Source organism: Brassica napus, chromosome C6, assembly GCF_020379485.1.
Source record: "Brassica napus cultivar Da-Ae chromosome C6, Da-Ae, whole genome shotgun sequence".
In the NCBI taxonomy this organism is placed as follows: Eukaryota; Viridiplantae; Streptophyta; class Magnoliopsida; order Brassicales; family Brassicaceae; genus Brassica; species Brassica napus.
The window spans coordinates 16250339-16268351 of NC_063449.1; the positions used below are offsets into that span (position 1 = coordinate 16250339).

Consider the following 18013-nt stretch of genomic DNA (forward strand, 5'->3'; position numbering starts at 1 on the left):
CCCAAAAGATACCTGTTTCATGTTCAAACAAGTAAAACAAATTGTGAAAAATGACACAGTAAGTAGCATAACTGCATGAAGTTGTGAAAAAATATTTATTGGAATACAAATAATTCTTGAAAGTTGGCGAGACGGACAGGAAAAATGCAAGCCATTTCAATTGTCGATGGAAACAAAATCCATTTCGTAAAAAATAGAAATTTTATAAATGGTCCAGTCTTCTTTTCCCAAAGATCCTTCTTTATTTTACATGTCCCAAGGTATTGTAGATTTTCTCGCAACTTGTTTGCTGCTTCAAGAAAACTTGCTGCTTACGGTGTCGTAGCTAGGAACAGACAACACTGCCAAAAGAAAGAACCAGACACGATTTCATGACACAAAATCTTGATTTTTTGATGACATTAAAAACACATAAAACTAGTAAGAAAAAAGTGAAAACTTGTTTACCATCTCCGAAGGAACCCATTGTCAAAGGCTTTGAGATAATCTTGCTGGTGAAATCTGTAATGTCCTTCAAGGTTAGTCCATCAACTGTCTTCAGGAATTGCTCAACTGGTTTCCTGCAATAATTATTTATTTATTCATTTATAAACACACTATGATGCGCAAGAAGAATACTAAGCTGTCTTTAATTTTTTTCTTTTCTAAAAGACATTTGCGTGTACACGCTATGATGCGCAAGGAGAATACTAAGCTGTCTTTAATTTTTTTCTTTTCTAAAAGACATTTGCGTGTACCTCTCTCCGTATGTAAGAATCTGCCTGCCAATGTCTTCTGCTGCAATCATCTGCATAGGACATACATTAACTCGTTAGTAAAATCTAATCGGTTCGAATCGAACAAACATGCTTTTCAAGCAAAATGGTTTGATCTTAGTGAGGGAATACTTGTGATTCCAAATTCATCAGAACTGCAGATTTTGTGGCCGCCTTGGCGCGATCAAGATGCTTCTGATTAACTGTCCAAACAAATAAACAGATGTAAACAACAGCTTCGACTTGTTAAGATTATAATAGGAGAAAACAGAAGAAACAAACTGCAAACCTTTTCCTCCGGCAACATCTTTCATTTCTTTAGCTGCTAATTCAATTGCTTTTGCAGCGAACTCGGGACTCTGCACTCATGGATGTAAATCGTATCACAATATGTACTAGAACACATATGAAGCAAAGAAGTCGTCAAGTCACACAAACTAGACAAAGCCTAATACCCCCACAAAATCGATATTCCTTAAGTTAAAGGTATTAATACCCACACAAATTACAACTATAATCAATGAGATTAAGTGGATAGTTGATTTATAAGGAAGAGCATAGATGAGGATTGCTGAAACTAACCGAGCAACCATAGATTCCAAACAACCCGGTGTTGTTAAAGATGCTACTGAAAGCAGTGCATGACTGCACTTGCTGGTATTCGTTAAGAATACGGAGATCTGTAAACAGACATAGGAATATTTATCACTATTACTGATCGCTTGAGAACTTGTAATGAACTAGTTCAACAAACGTGAAAACAGAAAGCGATATAAACACAAGAATTGACTTACATAGCCATGAGTGCATTCCTTTTCCAGGGCCTCCAGCAGAGAACGAGCCACCTCCTCCCATAAGCATCTAATAGCAATTCGAATTAAATTATATTCAGTCTATGCTAATGAATAGAATTTGATTAAAACAAGTAAATATTTTTAACACAAGCAAACATTAAATATTCAAGTTAGAAACCTGGAGAACAGTGGCGATAACTGCTTCTTTCTCGTTATTCCAGCCAGGAACCTCAAAGGCGAGAGCAAAGTGCGTAGCCTGAAGATGACAGAACAGAATAAGCTCAAGTAGTATTGTGACATAAATACACTTTCATCTCAAACACACTTTTTCAATGAAAGCAAATCTGTCATGATTACCTCTCCACCAGTATGTTGGCGGAAATCTCCACCAGTATACTGAGATTTTGGTTCCGCTTGGCGCGGTACATTAGGAAGGTCAGAAGTCAATGGCTCAACAACTTTTAAAAGTTCCTCGTGTTCAACTCCACTTGCCGCCAGCACCATACGCGCAGCAGTGAAATTCTCCTGAAATTCCCATATCAAATGAGTAAGCAAATAAGGACATTAATTAAAGTAAACGACTGTAATCACAGAGATTCTCAAAAGCTGATGCGGTCTTACAGCCATAAACTCCTCCAAGAGTTCCCCATTCAATCTGTCCAAAGCAGACTCAGGTGCGTACAGAGGATTCGCCAATGCACCGGAATAACCAGCAGAGTGAACGGCCTCCATGAGAAGCCCCATAGGGTTCTTTGCAAGTTCCGCTATCTCTAGCTTCATCTTACGTAGCTGCCAAATAACCACAAGACAATACGTCACATAAATAATTTCACAAGAGTTACTAAAATAACAACAAAGGAGAAAAAAGGGATTCACCTCTTCGTTGACTTCCCAATCCAAGAAAGCAGGGTTCCTCACACTGTCAATAAGAATTTCAACCATTTCAGGGACATAGGTCTTAAGAGCATCAATAGTGTAACTCATCTGCTCCCGAGACGCAGATGCCGAGGTGTTGCCTCCAATAGCCTCAATCTCCCTCACGAGACGTAGATGGCTCCTGTTTCTCGTGCTCTTGAAGGCCATCCTCTCAAGCAAATGCGTTGCTCCATGGAAATAAGGAGCTTCGTAGATAGAGCCACAATCAACATACAAACCAATGGACGCTGTCGGATTCTAAGACACCAAAATAATAACTTCGTTCAGTTCATTTACCGCATTTTAAAAGATTCTCAGCAGAGAAAAAAAAAAACATAAGCTTTACTTACGGGAGACATCTCTGAGGCGATTTTGAGACCATTTGGGAGAGTAGTGATCTTAAGTTTGCTTGGCTCAACAAGGTCAGCAAGTGGTGGAGGAAGAGACACACCCTGTAGTGGCATGTCCAATGAAGTAAGCGAAGAAGATGATCCACCAGTCAACCAGCTAAAGAAACCTGGAGAAGAAGAAGAAGAACTAGTAGCAACAGCACTTGAACTTGCATAACGCGCCGGTCTCAAACTCCGGCTAAGAGATCCCTATCACAAAACAAGAATATGATTCTTCAATCGATGAGTCGCAAATCCATTTCTAGTTAGATTGACTTCAGAAACTCGTAAACCTAAGCAGTAATAACAGTCCCATCATCGCGGGTAATTCAATCCAGATCTAAAGATTTTCCGAGAACGTAGGCGAAATCAGGACGAATCTATTCACTACGCGAAGGTTCCAGACGCTTACAAGAGAACATCAATCGTGAAACGATCAAAGGCTAAGGTAACAAACCTTGAGAGCCCTGGCTCGTGAAGCTGCCGTGCGATACATGGCGACTGTGGAAACCCTAAATCGGAAGGGAAGGGAAGAGATGAATTGAGAAGGTGAGAGAGACTGCGAGTTTTGCTGCTTACGTATTGCTTATCATAGGCCCAAATGTTTATATGGGCTTGGCCCATCGGATGAATTAGTTCACGGAGCCGTCTAAAAAGGGGTGTATTCAAATAAGAGTTTCAACAAATTTTGAGATTTCTTTAAAATCATATGTTGAATCTAGGGCTTGGGCAAAAAATCTGAATCCAAAAAATCGAACCTGAACCTGATCCGAAAAAATAGTACCGAACCCGAACCAAAATTGATTAAATATCCGAACGGGTTCAAAATTTTGGTATCTAAAGAACCGAAACCGAACCCGACCCGAACCGAAGTATTCCGGGTATCCGAATATATCCAAAATTGATTTCTATACCCCCCTTATATAAAAATATTTTAGATTTATTGTCTACTAAAAACTTCCAAAATATATAAGATATTTTTAAATTGTCCAAAATACTTAAAAATGTATATAAATAGTCAAAAGTAAATGTCTAAAATAGCTAAAATATACTCAAAACGACAAAAATATTTGAAATATCTATTGACTATCTATCCAAATATTCAAATCAAATCAAATTATATGTTAAGTTTAGGTATTTTGACATATGTTATTCAAATTTTTATGTAATATAATATTTTGTTTATAGATTTTGAAAAAATTAAAGTATATAATGAATTTTAAAATTTTAAAAATAATTTTAATGGGTTATCCAAACCCGAACCAAACCCGCAAAGATCCGAACCGAACCGAAACTTAGAAATATCCGTATGAGGCTGAAATCTTTGACCCCGAAAACCCAAAACCCGAATAGACCCGAACCGAACCCGAATGAGTACCCGAACGTCCACCCCTACTTGAATCAGTGATTTTAAATTTCTTTTCAAATCAAGTGTTATGCAATTTGGGATTTGCGCAAAATCACTTAAACTCACTTGCAATCTCCTGTTATTCAATTAATAATTTATAAAACTTATATCACATCCACTATTATTCAAGTGTAAACAATATTTAGGAAAAACAAATTATGGTATGTTGTGAAAGTAATGGAAAAGTCTATCTTTATTCATAACATAGAGGTTCCTTATATAGGAGATTACACCGTCATAGATAAATGGAAAAAGTACAAATCATAATCCAACTAGGAAAAAGGAAAACATAAAGACATAAGGAAAAGGAAAAGCTGGCCGACTCTCTCTTTCTTGGGCCGCTGATGGTATAATCTTTTGGTTATGAGTCATCCACAATCTGGTTCATAACACTCCCCCTTGGATGCCATAACCATTTAGAGCTTGTAATGTGCTTTAATGTTGCCTCATTAAAACCTTACCAGGAAAACCCAATTGAGACAAAACCATGGTGAAGGAAAAAGAGTACAACACGCATTACTCCCCCTGATTTGGACATTACTGAAGGTCCCTTGGACCTCTCTAATTTTCTGCAATCTGTGGGTGATGAAGATCTTGGACAGAATATGCTTCGTCCTCGAACATGATAGTTGGTTCTTATTTACCATCGGCCATGCCAAAATCTGATCGAACATATTGAGTCATCGACCTCAAATACACACACGAAATCTTGGATGATGTTATTGTGATATGCGTGTACCACCATGTGTAAAACATAACCTGTCTGAAAAACAAATCAACAAAACCAAATAACCCCTCTTTGGGCTGGTTAGTATAAAATGAATCAAAATCAAAGGCTTCTTCATCGTCCTTCTTATGGACCAAACAGATCAGTATCTAAAACAAGACTTCTGCATCGTCTATCTCAGGACTAAATGGATTTCTTTATCGTCCACCTTTGGACTGAATGGATCAGTGTCCAAAACAAGTGATATCACGTCCATATACTAGATAATGGGTGAGACTGATCCATATTAAATCTCTTGAGTACCCTTTTCTGTATATACTATTTGATGCACAAGGATTTCATTGTTAATGTACTCAAGCTGTAATCCCAAACAAAACTTTGTTTTCCAAGATCTTTTCATCTCAAACTCTTTCTCGAGATATTCAACTATTTGGGAAATTGTATCCAGAGGTTCCTAGGATATTCAGATCATATACTTTGATGATTATCAATATTGTTCTCGAGAACTTGCTGTTCTTTCAGCTCAATACCCTCTAGTACTTTCATTATCCAGTGGACTATATAAATATGCAGTCACTACATCAATTTGCTGCAAGTCTAATTTTCTCTCTTATATAGCCAGACTTATGAGAAATCTAGAAGTAGTTGCATCCACCACATGGGAGTATGTCTCCTCATAATCTATTATTGGTCTTTGTGAGAATCCTTGTGCAACATCAGCTTTATATGTCATGATTTCTATTCCTCACAAGACCCATTTATATCCACTGGTTTTAACATCATATGGCGTCTTAATCATATGGCCAAATACGACTTTTTTCTTTAAACTATTTAACCCCACGTTTCCATTCAATCCAATCTGCTCTATGAGTGCGCACTCTTATATTAACGTGGGTTCATGATCCTCGCTTATATTCATAAATTCAAGTGCTACCTTGTATGCAAATAAATCATCTTATGTCGACATTCCTTATTGGTTCCATTATGTTCCAGACATGATATAATCGATTGAGATTCATTATTATCAGGACCTTTAATACTTCAGCTTGGCGTCCTAAGCTACATTGTTTGTTACATGTACCTTAGAGCCGGCCGGCCTTATCTCCATGTCTGGGATGGTTTCCTTGGTAACCTCGAATTTGGATTTTGATTATAATTCCCTGCACCTTTCTTTTGTTTCCGAGGATTCTTATCTTTTGGAACATATTGCTCTACCACGTTTCATACGTTGTCTAGACTTTGTAGCAACTTGACTGTGTCTCTTCTTGGACATCAAATTCGTTGGTGCTTTACAAGCTGGTTTATATATGACTTAGTCATTCTTTTTTGGGTTAGTAAATGTGTCTGGCATTTGATTAGCTAGCTTTTTAAATATATAATCTATGGACGTCTATTTCACATTCTTTAGTCCGAGGATCTTGCCAAGACATTGATTGTTGATTCCATTCTATTTCTTTTACCATTCTTTTACCAGCTTTATTATTTTTCTCCTCCTGGTCTTAAAATAATCTGTGTACCTGACATCAAATATAATCACCCATAGTTGGCTCAAAGTACTTTATTATTGTGGGAGAATCATATCCAACATATATCCCCATCCTCCTTTTGAGGTCCCATCTTAGTTCTCTGTGGTGGAGCAATTAGTACATAGACATTACATACAAATATCTTATGATGAGGTATGTCTGGCTCTTGACCCATTAATAATTGTGATAGGGGATATCTATGCTCACTAAATGGTCTGATGCGTATTAACTTAGGTGCATGTAAATTTCGTGTGACCCAAGCTGTGAATGGGAGTTTTGACCTCATAAGTTATGGTCTATCAATCAGCTATTTGCGTTTTAAAAGATTTCAGCCAAACCGTTCTTGGTATAGACATGTATCACAGAATTGTCCACACTTACCCCCATGGACATACCATAATCATTTAAACGCTTGAACATGTATTCACCAGTATTTTCTAGACATATAGTCGGGCTCGTAGCCGTTTTACTGGTGATGGCCTAATGAGTTTCCCTTGTGTACATGCTACACACGTGAGATTCTTTGGGATAACTCTTCTTATCTTTTAATGTGTGCCTTTTGAATATTAATTTTTGCATCATGTTTGGACCAGGATGGCCAATCCGGTCGTGCCATAAAGTGTATATCTTCGCAGGCTTTTAGCCTCTATCATACTGATCTATGCATAGTTTAGGTCAGTAGAGAATGCAGGTATAGTCTTTAGGACTTATTATGGCCTTGGGCGATTTTATACATATATCTGAAGGAACTCTTTGTTTCTTTCGCCCATTGTTTCAATATGGAAACCATTCATTCTTATATCTTTAAAACTCAATAGGCTGCTCTTGCTCTTAGAGCTGGGTGAATATAAGGCATCACTGATTTCTAGATGCATACCCTTAGGCAATAATATATTAGCCTAGCCATAGTCTTCTTTCAGACTGGCGATACCTGCTTTAGTACTTATATTGGTGTTTTTCAGTGTACACATATAGAAAAATTATTCATTCATTTAATCTAAGCAGACAATGTAATAGAAATAAAATCAAGGAGATAAAAATCAGAGAAAGCATACAAGCAAAGCAATCACACAAGTTTGATGTCGAAATCATATTATCAACTTGATTCTTTTAGGAAATAATAAGTCTCATATTCCATAAGATCATCTTGATCATTTTTGAAATTATTTTCACCATCTTTATAAACCAAGTGGGTTTCAGAATTCTTCCCTTTCAGACTCTCTCGTCCTTCATATCTTAGCCCAATGGTTCCCCATTCCACATCTATGGCACACTGATTTGGTCGAGCTTTGTGGTTTAAAGGATATACCACGGCCACGGCCTCTGCCATAGTGATTCCCATGGCCAAATGTGTTATAGTGGCCATGGCCACGTCCTTTCTACCCTCCACGGCCATGGCCGTGTGGTCTATCATAGTTACCCTTTTTTGCGGCCTTATTGGTATCAGGTAATGGGGTTAATCCAGGAGGTCTCAATTCACTATTTCTCATCAGTAATCCATTATTTTGCCCAGCTAGCAATAGACTCATCCACGGACTTATAGTCTTGGATTCTTGGATTCCTCCAATCAAATAGGGCATTTGGTAATTACACCGTTCTTTGGTGATCATTTCTCGATTTTTTAACTCTGTCCAAAGGTCTAGAAGATTTTCTATAGTCAGATACTGATCTTTGAGACTCTTAATAAGATGATGGCTAATAATTAATATTGCCATGTATCAATCTTTCTCATTTGGCATTATCGCCTTTTGTGATTCATTCACCAAGTCCTTTGACTTTAGGATAAACTCAGTATCTAGTGCTCATTTCAAATAATTATCCCTTGGGAGATTTAGGGCAGCAAAATCCAAGTTGATTTTCGACATCTCAAATCATATATCAATCAATTTTCGATCTCATAAAATATTTAACATACGGCCATAAACAAGACATGTTATCAAGTCAATATATTTCTAATAAGCAAACAAGCCACACAGCCAAATGTGATATAATGCAATAAGGCCACACGGCCAAAGTGATATATGATGCATAATAAGTCACACAGATTTATCAAGCAAGGGTATCGACCAAACAAGCAATTTCTATATGTTTTCATGCGGCCATATGGTTATAATGCAAACCTAGCATACTGATTTTATATGTACAGGAGTGAAATTATGGAACCTCAATTTAAAACAATCAGATCATGCAAAGGTGATAATAATCAGATCATGCGCATAACATAAACATGTTCGCCAGGATGATATATAATGCAAACTGGCAACACTGCCAAGTAGATATGATGCACTCATTCTTAGCAGTCAGATTCTATATGTGCAAGGATAATATTAAAATATTCAATCAAGGTTTAGCAATTAATCAATCAGTTTCAGGTATGAGATTTAGCTAGACTAACAATCAGATTCAATTAGGTTTTATCAAGACTAGCAATTGGATCAATAATCAAAAATAATCAAATGGATTCAAGTATTACACAATTTAAGGTTTCGATCCAAAAATAGGGTTTCAATCATGAAAAACCAAAACAATCAGTTTCAAGGCTGATTCTATCAATTTTATTAATCAGTTTCAAGGCTGATATTTATCAGTTTCAAGGCTGATATTAGCAAGATGGAATCAAGCAATCTGATTTTAGGAATACGCAAATTAGGGTTTAGGGTTTCAATTCGAAATTAGGGTTTTATCAATCAATCAGCTTCTAGAAAATAATTTTAAACCTCAGAACAGTTGATTATATCATGAAACTATCAACCTAGTATAATATGAAACCTCAAAACATTCAATTCGGATTATGCAATACACAGATTCTATTTTAGGGTTTATCAATTCGAATTAGGGTTTATATTATAACAGATTCTAACATGCAATATTAAACTTCAAATCATTCAATCAGGTTATAAAAACTATCAATCCTAACTCACACGGATTTAAACCTCAAAAAAACATTCAATCAATCAAATAAAACAATTCATGCACACGTAATTTAGGATTTACAGATTTTAGGGTTTCACTTTGAACATTAGTTCATTCGATTATGGGTTCTTAGAGTTTAGGTATACCTTAAATCTTTGATGGGTTGAATGGACCACCAAGAGAATAAGCTTATGTGGACTGGTACAAACTGGAACCTTACGCGGACTGGTCCAAACTGTTTCCTTGCAGTCCGCGAGCTGAGATCGGGTACAAGTTGAGATCGAAAGTGATTAGGGTTTATCGATAGAGAGAGAGAGATCGATGGAGATTCAGATAGAGATCGATGGAGATTCAGATAGAGATCGAAAACTTAGCTTAGGTTGAGCTGATCGGTATCGTTGGTACGCGAGTTGGTACTTGCAGTCAAAGAACTCGTAGATCTGGAACAGTTTGATCACGGACTGGAACAGACTGATCGTACAATCTGGAATAGTTGAGGCGTACTGAAACTTGCAGAGATCAGTCCGCATATCGATCTTGTTGAGATCAGTGGTCGAATACAGATCAGGGTCATGATCAAAGCGAGGTTATCAATAGAGATTAGGGTTTTAGCAATGGAGAGAGATTTAGGGTTTATGGTCAATATTTTAGCTTAGGATTTTAGAGATCAATCATGCTAATAATGTGTTGTGAAAGTAATGGAAAAGTCTATCTTTATTAATAACATAGAGGTTCCTTATATAGGAGATTACACCGTCGTAGATAAATGGAAAGAGTACAAATCATAATCCAACTAGGAAAAAAAAAACATAAAGACATAAAGAAAAAGAAAAGCTGGCCGACTCTCTCTCTTTCTTGGGCCGCTGATGGTATAATCTTTTGGTTATGAGTCATCCACAATCTAGTTCATGACATAGCAGAGATTTTAATAGACTTGGCATTCATTTCCAGTTAAAAATAGTCCCCTTGAAATAATATCTCTGTAGATGTTATTCGAAGATACCTTTAAAATAAATAACAATAATAAATTCTGAAAAATAATGTCTTATTTTTCTCAATTACAGACATAATGAAGCAGGAGGCTGAGTAATGGCGATCGAGAGTAGTAAAAGAAGACCGTACGAAGATTCCAGAAAATGGATAGAGAAATTATAGCAAGAGTGGAAGAAGACGATCATAGTGCTCTTGTGTTTGAAATTCATGTTTATTCTCTGAGTTTCTTCATCGTCTTCTCCTCTTATTGTCTCTCTCACTCACGTTAATAAACAGGAAGAATTTATTATTCTAACCATCTTTAAATGTCCTCCTCAGTTTCTTGTCTTCTCACAACTTTTAGGTTAACAAATATCTGTCTCTAGCTTTCAAGGAAAAATATGTCTATCTCTCAGTGTATTCTTCTAACAATATTAGATGCTTACAATCTATTTTCTCTATGGTGAATTATCATAATGATTTAAGCTCATCATCAATGTTCTCAATAGTTTTTTCACTTGCAATGTTCTTATGCATCAATTGAGTCTTGTGAAGTACTATTGTTGCTGTGAATGATTTAAATCTTCTTGCTGAGACGAAAATGTTGTTCGTGTGTTGGTTACACTGGTAAGATACAAGGTTGCAGTGATTCTAGCTGACTTACAATTTCATCAACGAAAGAGAAACTTGCGGTTGTAACAAGTACAAAATCATAGGAAAAACGAACATCACTTTCTGCAGAATATACCTTTCGCTTGAGACTTTTGTTTCTTGGAAGCAAACTCGACTTTCTTTGCCTTATTCTCGTTTATGGTCTTCTTGACTATCTCCGTCCTATCCTGAAAAGAATCACCAAAACTCCCTTTTAGAGTCATGTCTCAAAAGATGGATATAGTTAAATGTTTTGGGCAAAATAAAACTAACCGTAGAGCAGCTTTCTGGCTGCATCACGAACATCAGTCTTTTTTTTTCTTTTTTTTTTTATTTTACGAACATCAGTCTTTCCTGCTCGCTTTTTTTGAATGATCTCCAAACTGTCGCCGCCACCGATTGACCTCTAGAGTATGGCTTCTTGGTTGCACGTCTCCTCTTTTTTTAAGCCTCTTGATAGTTGGTATTAGTAATGAGCGTATCTTTACAAAGCATGTGTGATAAAAAAACAAAAAAAGTGCAGACAAAAAAATATTATCATTTCAAATCACTGAAACAACTTTGAAATTTTTAGAAAATATCACACCAAATCACCTATAGATTTCATTTTTCATTTTTTAAGTTTTACTAAAATCACTCAGATAACTTCAAATCTCACCTAAATCCAACCAAAATTAAAACACTCAAAAAAAAACCTTTAATTCAGAGCTGACTAGCTGAGCGATTAAAAAGCTTTACATGTAAGTTTAAAAATTTAAATCTAACTCTTTACTGTTTTGGTTACACATTGCTTGCTTTGTTTTCTGATGGTCGTTTCTCTCGCTGGTACGGTACGTAAAGTTTCTTGTTTGGTTCTTGTTTAGCTCTTTTAGTTGTGTTCCTGTTTAAAAATTAAAGGTAGTAGACTTCAAGTGAAAATAAAATTAGGGCTAGTAGACCTCAAGTGAAAATGAAATTTAGTTACAAGATTCAAATAAAAACAGATCCAAATGAAAATAAACATAGATATATTTATAAAAAAAAACCACTAGTCCTTTTTAAAAAAAAAAAAACAACAAGTGACAACACAAACATCGCACTGAAACACAAACCATAAGACATACCCCATCCGGAAATCCACAAGTATGGCTCTTATGTAGCCTTATTCATAGAGAAATCAAGAAACGAACCCAACAAATTTTTCAGCTGGCGACTGGAGCGAAATAAGCACCAAGAGAATTGACTTGGGAGTCAGCGAAGCCATGAAAACCGGCGATCTTCTTGTCTTTTACTTCAAGTGAAATATCTGTACCTTCTTCTCCAGGAGTTTTTTCAAATCCATAACACTCTGAAGTCTTTGTGTTGGTTATGAATTTAATGCCCACAATCTTGTTGGTTGAATCAGACCAACCCTTCACGGAAAGTAGATACTCGTTGGGACGACTTATCAAACTTATTATTATGTCCAGATCTAGATTAGTTTAAATATGTGTTGTAACCAAAATTTACAAGTTAAAGAATTAAGTTTTTCCTTCTTTACTATCTCTCTCTTTTACTTTCTAGATTCACAACTCTCTCTCTGTCTCTTGTTCTTGAACTGTTCATCCTGATTTCTTATTTTCGTACATGGTATCAGAGCTTCTAAGCTCCTAAAACACCTTTCTACTTCCGCAAATCTCTTTACTCTTTTCACTCTTTTACTCACTTGATTCAAAATGGAGCAACACAGACCTATGATCAACATTCCAGTTGTTCTTAAAGGATTAAACTATCTACTCTGGTCAAAATTGACCAAGACAGCTCTTGGTGGAAAAGGTCTATGGGAGCACATAACTTCAAGTGGAGCACCAAGACAAACCACTCAAAGAGAAGATGGAAAGGAGATTGTAGTAATAGATGAAGGCAAATGGGGTCAGGAGGACCTTATGGTGCTGTCTGTTTTACAAAGTTCGCTTGACTCTTCTATTATGGAGGCATATTTTCACTGTGAAACCGCAAAAGAATTGTGGGATACCTTACACAAGGTGTATGGCAACACTTCAAACCTTACCAGAATTTTTGAAGTGAAAAAGGCAATCAACAACTTACAGCAGGAAGAGATGAACTTTACCAAGCACCTTGGGAAGTTTAGTCAACTGTGGTCTGAGCTTGAAATGCTAAGGCCAAACACCACTGATCCAAACATCCTCAATAAAAGCCGTGAGCAAGACAAGGTCGTTGGGTTACTTCTTACACTCAATCCAACCTTTAATGATGTTATCAAACATATCCTGAGAGCTAAGGAGCTTCCAAGCATGGATGATGTTTGTTCTCAGCTACAAAAGGAACTTGGCTCAGATGGATTGTTTGGAGTAAAAGGAGAGCTGTCTATGGCAAGCAAAGCTGAGAAGGTGGAGGCTGCTGCAGCAAACAAAGTTGCGTACAAACAAGGGGTGATAGGCGTGTGACTTGTGAATATTGCAAGAAACAAGGTCACTCCAAGAACAACTGATGGGTCCTTCATCCTCACCTCAGACCACCTTCAACATCCAAGTTCAGCCAAACTAGAGCTCATGAAGCCGTGCACAACCATGAGGCTGGAAAGGCTATGGTGTCTACTTCTCTTTCTGTGGGCGCTACTTCTCAGATTCCTAATGATGACGCATTCATCCGCAAGTCAGACATTGAAACCCTTATCAAGGCTCTCAATGCAAACTCTGGTAACATCAGTGTCAATGCTCTAAACTCTATTCATAATGCATCTCACACTGCTAGGTCTTTAATCATTGATTCAGGAGCTTCTCATCATATGATTAGGGATGCTAAATTGATTACTGATGTTAAACCTGCTCTAGGGAGTGTAGTGATTGCAAATGGAAATAAAATACCCATTGAGAGAGTATGAAATCTGAAACTATTTGATAAGGAGTCTTAAGCTTTTTATATGCCTACTTTCACAGCTAACTTATTTTCTGTAAAGAGAGCAACTAATGATCTGAATTGCAATGTTATTTTCAGTCCTAATGATGTTTACTTTCAAGATATTAAGACCAGCAGATGCTGGGAAAAGGTGTGAGCAAGGGAGAACTTTATTTGCTTGAAGACACCAAAGTTTCTGATTTATCTTGTTCATTTAATTCTGCTACTGTTTTAGCTAGTGATGTGTTATGGCATGCTAGACTAGGCCATCCTCATTCTCGTGCTTTAAGCTTGATGTTACCTAATCTGTCTTTCAAAAATGAAACTTGTGAGGCTTGTATTCTTGGTAAACATTGCAAATCGGTTTTTCCTAAATCTATGACTATTTATGAGAAGTGTTTTGATCTAGTTCACTATGATGTTTGGACAACACCTTGTGCATCTAGAGAAAACCATAAATATTTTGTGACGTTCATAGATGAGAAATCAAAATATACATGGCTCACTCGGATTCAAAGTAAAGATAGAGTTTTTGAAACTTTTATTAACTTTCAGAACTATGTATCTAACCATTTCAATGCTAAGATCAAAATTTTCAGGTCTGATAATGGTGGGGAATACACTAGCCATGTCTTCAAACAACACCTAGCAAAACATGAAATTATCCATCAAACAAGCTGTCTATACACACTACAACAAAATGAAGTTGTTGAAAGGAAGAATCGCCATCTTATGGAGATTGCAAGAAGCATGATGTTCCATACTAATGTTCCAAAGAGGTTTTGGGGAGATGATGTTGTATCAGCTTGCTATTTGATCAACAGAATTCCCATCAAAGTCCTCCAAGATGTCTCTCCCTTTCAGGTATTAAACAAAATTAAACCTCCAGTAGATCACTTGCGTGTGTTTGGGTGTATGTGTTATGTCTTGACACCAGGAGAACAGAGAAACAAGCTGGAAGCCAAGAGTGTCAAAGGCATGTTCATAGGATATTCCCACATGAAGAAAGGGTACAAGTGCTACATACCTGAATCAAGAAGAGTTATGGTCTCAAGGAAAGTTAAGTTTGTGGAATTAAAGGGGTACTATGATGAGAAGTGTTGGGAAAGCCTTCAGGATCTCTCACAATGACCTTCAGATAGGGCTAACAACTTGAGAATCATTTTGGAAAGCCTAGGCATCAGCCAACCTCAAACCAGTGGGGTACCGAGCACTTCAACTATACCTTCAGTTGTTGATGAAGCTGCACCAGTTGTAGAAACAGTCCATCTTGATCATGAGGGGGGGGGGGGGGAATCAACCTAATTTACATGTTGTCCACGAGGAGGCTATCCACGAAGAAGCTATCCATGAAAAAGCTGTCCACGAGGAAACTGTCCATGAAGAAACTGTCCACGAGGAAGCTATCCAAGAAGAAGCTATCCATGATTTATCTGTCCATGATCAAGAAGGAATGCAACAAGAATTTCAACCATTAAGAAGGAGTACAAGGATGAAGAAACCTGCTCAGTGGCTGAACACCAAAGTATACTTTAACAACAATGTCGTTGCTCAACCTATCCAAGCAACCTGTTCTTTAGCAAGTTATCCTCAAGAGCATGTAGTCTTCATCAGCAATCTGGATCAAGAGAGAATTCCAAAGACTTATGAAGAGGCAATGAAGCTAGATGAGTGGAGAGAGTCAGTTGGAAATGAAATCGGTGCCATGATCAAGAATGATACTTGATATGAAACTGAGCTTTCCAAAGGAAAGAAAGCAGTAACAAGTCGCCTACTCTTCACCATCAATTATCTAGCTAATGGGAAACCATAGAGGAAGAAGACAAGGCTAGTTGCAAGAGGATACACTTAAGTCTATGGAGAAGACTATCTGGAAACTTTTGCACCAGTAGCTAAGCTCCACACCATAAGAATTCTACTCTCCTTAGCAGTCAATTTGGAGTGGGATTTATGGCAGATGGATGTCAAGAATGCTTTTCTTCAGGGAGAATTGGAGGATGAGGTTTATATGAGGCCACCTCCAGGTATGGAAGACTTTGTGATACTAGGAAATGTCCTTAGATTGAAGAAGGCTATCTATGGATTGAAGCAATCACCAAGAGCTTGATATCACAAGCTGAGTAAAACTCTCAATGAAAGAGGGTTTGTAAAATCTGAAGCTGATCATACACTCTTCACCCTCACAAACAAGCAAGGAATTGTGGTGATTCTGATTTTTGTAGATGATATTATCATCACAGGAAGTGACAAGGAATGTATCATCTCAACCAAAGCTTTTCTTAAGTCTACTTTTGATATTAAAGATTTGGGTGAGCTAAAGTACTTAATAGGGATAGAAATATGCCAAGAATAGCTAAAACACCTCTTGAAGAAGGATACAAAGTCTTGCGTGAGGGGGAGATTGAAGATAAGCCATTTGGAGACTTCAGACTCTATAGGAGAATGGTTGGGAAGCTGATCTATCTAACCATTACAAGACCAGACATCTGCTTTGCTGTGAATCAAGTCAGCCAGCATATGCAAGCACCTAAAGTTCATCATTGGAATATGGTGGAAAGGATCATGAGATATCTGAGAGAAGCTCCGGGTAAAGGTGTATGGATGGGATGCAACAAGAGCACATAGATTGTGGGATATTGTGATGCAAATTGGGCTGGTGATAGAGTGGACATGAGGTCTACAACAGGCTATTGCACTTTCATTGGAGGCAACTTGGTAACTTGGAAGAGCAAGAAGCTAAAAGGTGGTTTCATGTTCAAGTGCTGAAGCAGAGTATAGAGCAATGAGGAAGCTCACTAGTGAACTTATTTGGATCAGAAACCTACTTGGAGATTTGGGCATAGAGACAACAACACCAATCACAATGCATTGTGATAATCATGCAGCTATTCATATATCATCAAACTCAGTATATCATGAGAGGACAAAGCACATTGAGGTGGATTCTCACAAGGTGAGACAAGCTATGGAGAAACTAATCATATTGACATCTTCACCAAAGGAGCAAGCACCAAAGTTTGTGAGTCCATCCATCCAAGGTTAGGACTCATAGACTTGTCCAAATCATGATCCTCTTGGTCATGAATCATCTACTCTTTTTTTTTAGTGTGTTTTTGTCCAACTGGGTTTTGCATACTAAGGTTTTAATGAAGGATGTGTTCATGACTTTTCAAGCTTGATCATTCCTTATGCTCAAGCTTGAGGGGGAGTATTGAGAAGAAGAATCATCCACAACTACCTATCTATGCTTGATCATCCAGCAAGATATCTCCACTGTCACCCATCCACATAAACGTATCTATTCGACCGTTGAAGACATGCAAATGACTTTGGAAGTTGTGACTTCTCTCTTTACTCAAGAAGCTTGCATGTTGTCTGTATTTATTATTATGTTCAGATCTAGATTAGTTTAAATATATGTTGTAACCAAAATTTACAAGTTAAGGAATTAAGTTTCTCCTTCTTTACTCTCTCTTTCTCTCTTTTACTTTCTAGATTCACAATTCTCTCTCTCTTGTTCTTGAGATGTTCATCCTGATTTCTTATTTTCTTACAGCATAAACATGAGAAATCCCACATGAAAAATTTCAGTAATCCCACGATAACATATTTTGATAGGTAGAAAACATTCTTTGAGAAGAAAAAAATAGAAACACATAATACACACCGTTCTAATGGAAGATCTTCCCCCCTTGACACCATGGTCAGGTCCTTCATTTGTTTGTCTGTTCTTGAGATAATCAAAGCTGATTTGCTCAATGCCTCGGCCAACGGCAACGTGTACCTTTGTCACTCTGTCGTGATCGCCTCCATCATCCCATTGATTTCCTCCCTTGCCACCTTGTGCATCAAGTTTTTGAGTACTAAATTCACTCTTAGATTCGCGTCCACTGTTTGAGTTGTCGCTAGTACTAAAGTAAGCTCCATGCTCACGGATCTCGACTTTTCCGTTCTTTACGTATTCGATCTTGATATAAGTTATGTTTACGTCTTCAGCTCCCACAGTTATTTTCTTCACACTTTCATAACCAACATCGTTGAATTCTTCTCCTTTGTTACCACCTAGCGATTTCATCTTGGCCGTTT

The 18013-nt window shown here is 37.2% G+C and overlaps 2 protein-coding genes and 1 long non-coding RNA gene across 3 annotated transcripts; all 3 read right to left on the reverse strand.

The window, feature by feature from the left end:
* Window positions 1-63: 63 nt before the first annotated feature.
* Window positions 64-3486, reverse strand: LOC106425225 (probable mitochondrial-processing peptidase subunit alpha-1, mitochondrial). The gene is made up of 13 exons (XM_013865943.3): window positions 3311-3486; window positions 2815-3063; window positions 2426-2722; window positions 2171-2338; window positions 1907-2074; window positions 1728-1805; window positions 1550-1616; window positions 1338-1435; window positions 1045-1114; window positions 888-958; window positions 738-787; window positions 448-560; window positions 64-341 (listed from the first exon to the last, which is right to left on the reverse strand). Exons 1-13 carry the CDS (start codon window positions 3347-3349, stop codon window positions 295-297), a joined length of 1515 nt encoding a protein of 504 aa, XP_013721397.2. The 5' UTR covers window positions 3350-3486; the 3' UTR covers window positions 64-294.
* A 7477-nt stretch (window positions 3487-10963) lies between these two features.
* LOC106425166 lies at window positions 10964-16658 on the reverse strand. Its single transcript, XR_001285043.3, has 4 exons — window positions 16648-16658; window positions 12154-12472; window positions 11324-11930; window positions 10964-11238 (listed from the first exon to the last, which is right to left on the reverse strand). It is a non-coding gene; the product is annotated as an uncharacterized LOC106425166 (long non-coding RNA).
* A 127-nt stretch (window positions 16659-16785) lies between these two features.
* LOC125588366 (jacalin-related lectin 5-like) lies at window positions 16786-18002 on the reverse strand. Its single transcript, XM_048759679.1, has 2 exons — window positions 17595-18002; window positions 16786-16812 (listed from the first exon to the last, which is right to left on the reverse strand). Exons 1-2 carry the CDS (start codon window positions 18000-18002, stop codon window positions 16786-16788), a joined length of 435 nt encoding a protein of 144 aa, XP_048615636.1.
* Between the last annotated feature and the right edge of the window lie 11 nt (window positions 18003-18013).

Coding starts and splice junctions, on each gene's coding strand:
- LOC106425225 (XM_013865943.3), bottom strand. CDS start 3,349: ATGTATCGCACGGCAGCTTCACGAGCCAGGGCTCTCAAG. Junction 2,723..2,814: donor TCGCCTCAGAGATGTCTCCC/GTAAGTAAAGCT, acceptor TTGGTGTCTTAG/AATCCGACAGCGTCCATTGG. Junction 2,339..2,425: donor ATTGGGAAGTCAACGAAGAG/GTGAATCCCTTT, acceptor GTTATTTGGCAG/CTACGTAAGATGAAGCTAGA.
- LOC125588366 (XM_048759679.1), bottom strand. CDS start 18,002: ATGAAATCGCTAGGTGGTAACAAAGGAGAAGAATTCAACGATGTTGGT. Junction 16,813..17,594: donor GAAGATCTTCCATTAGAACG/GTGTGTATTATG, acceptor ATATATGAATAG/CTGCATGATTATCACAATGC.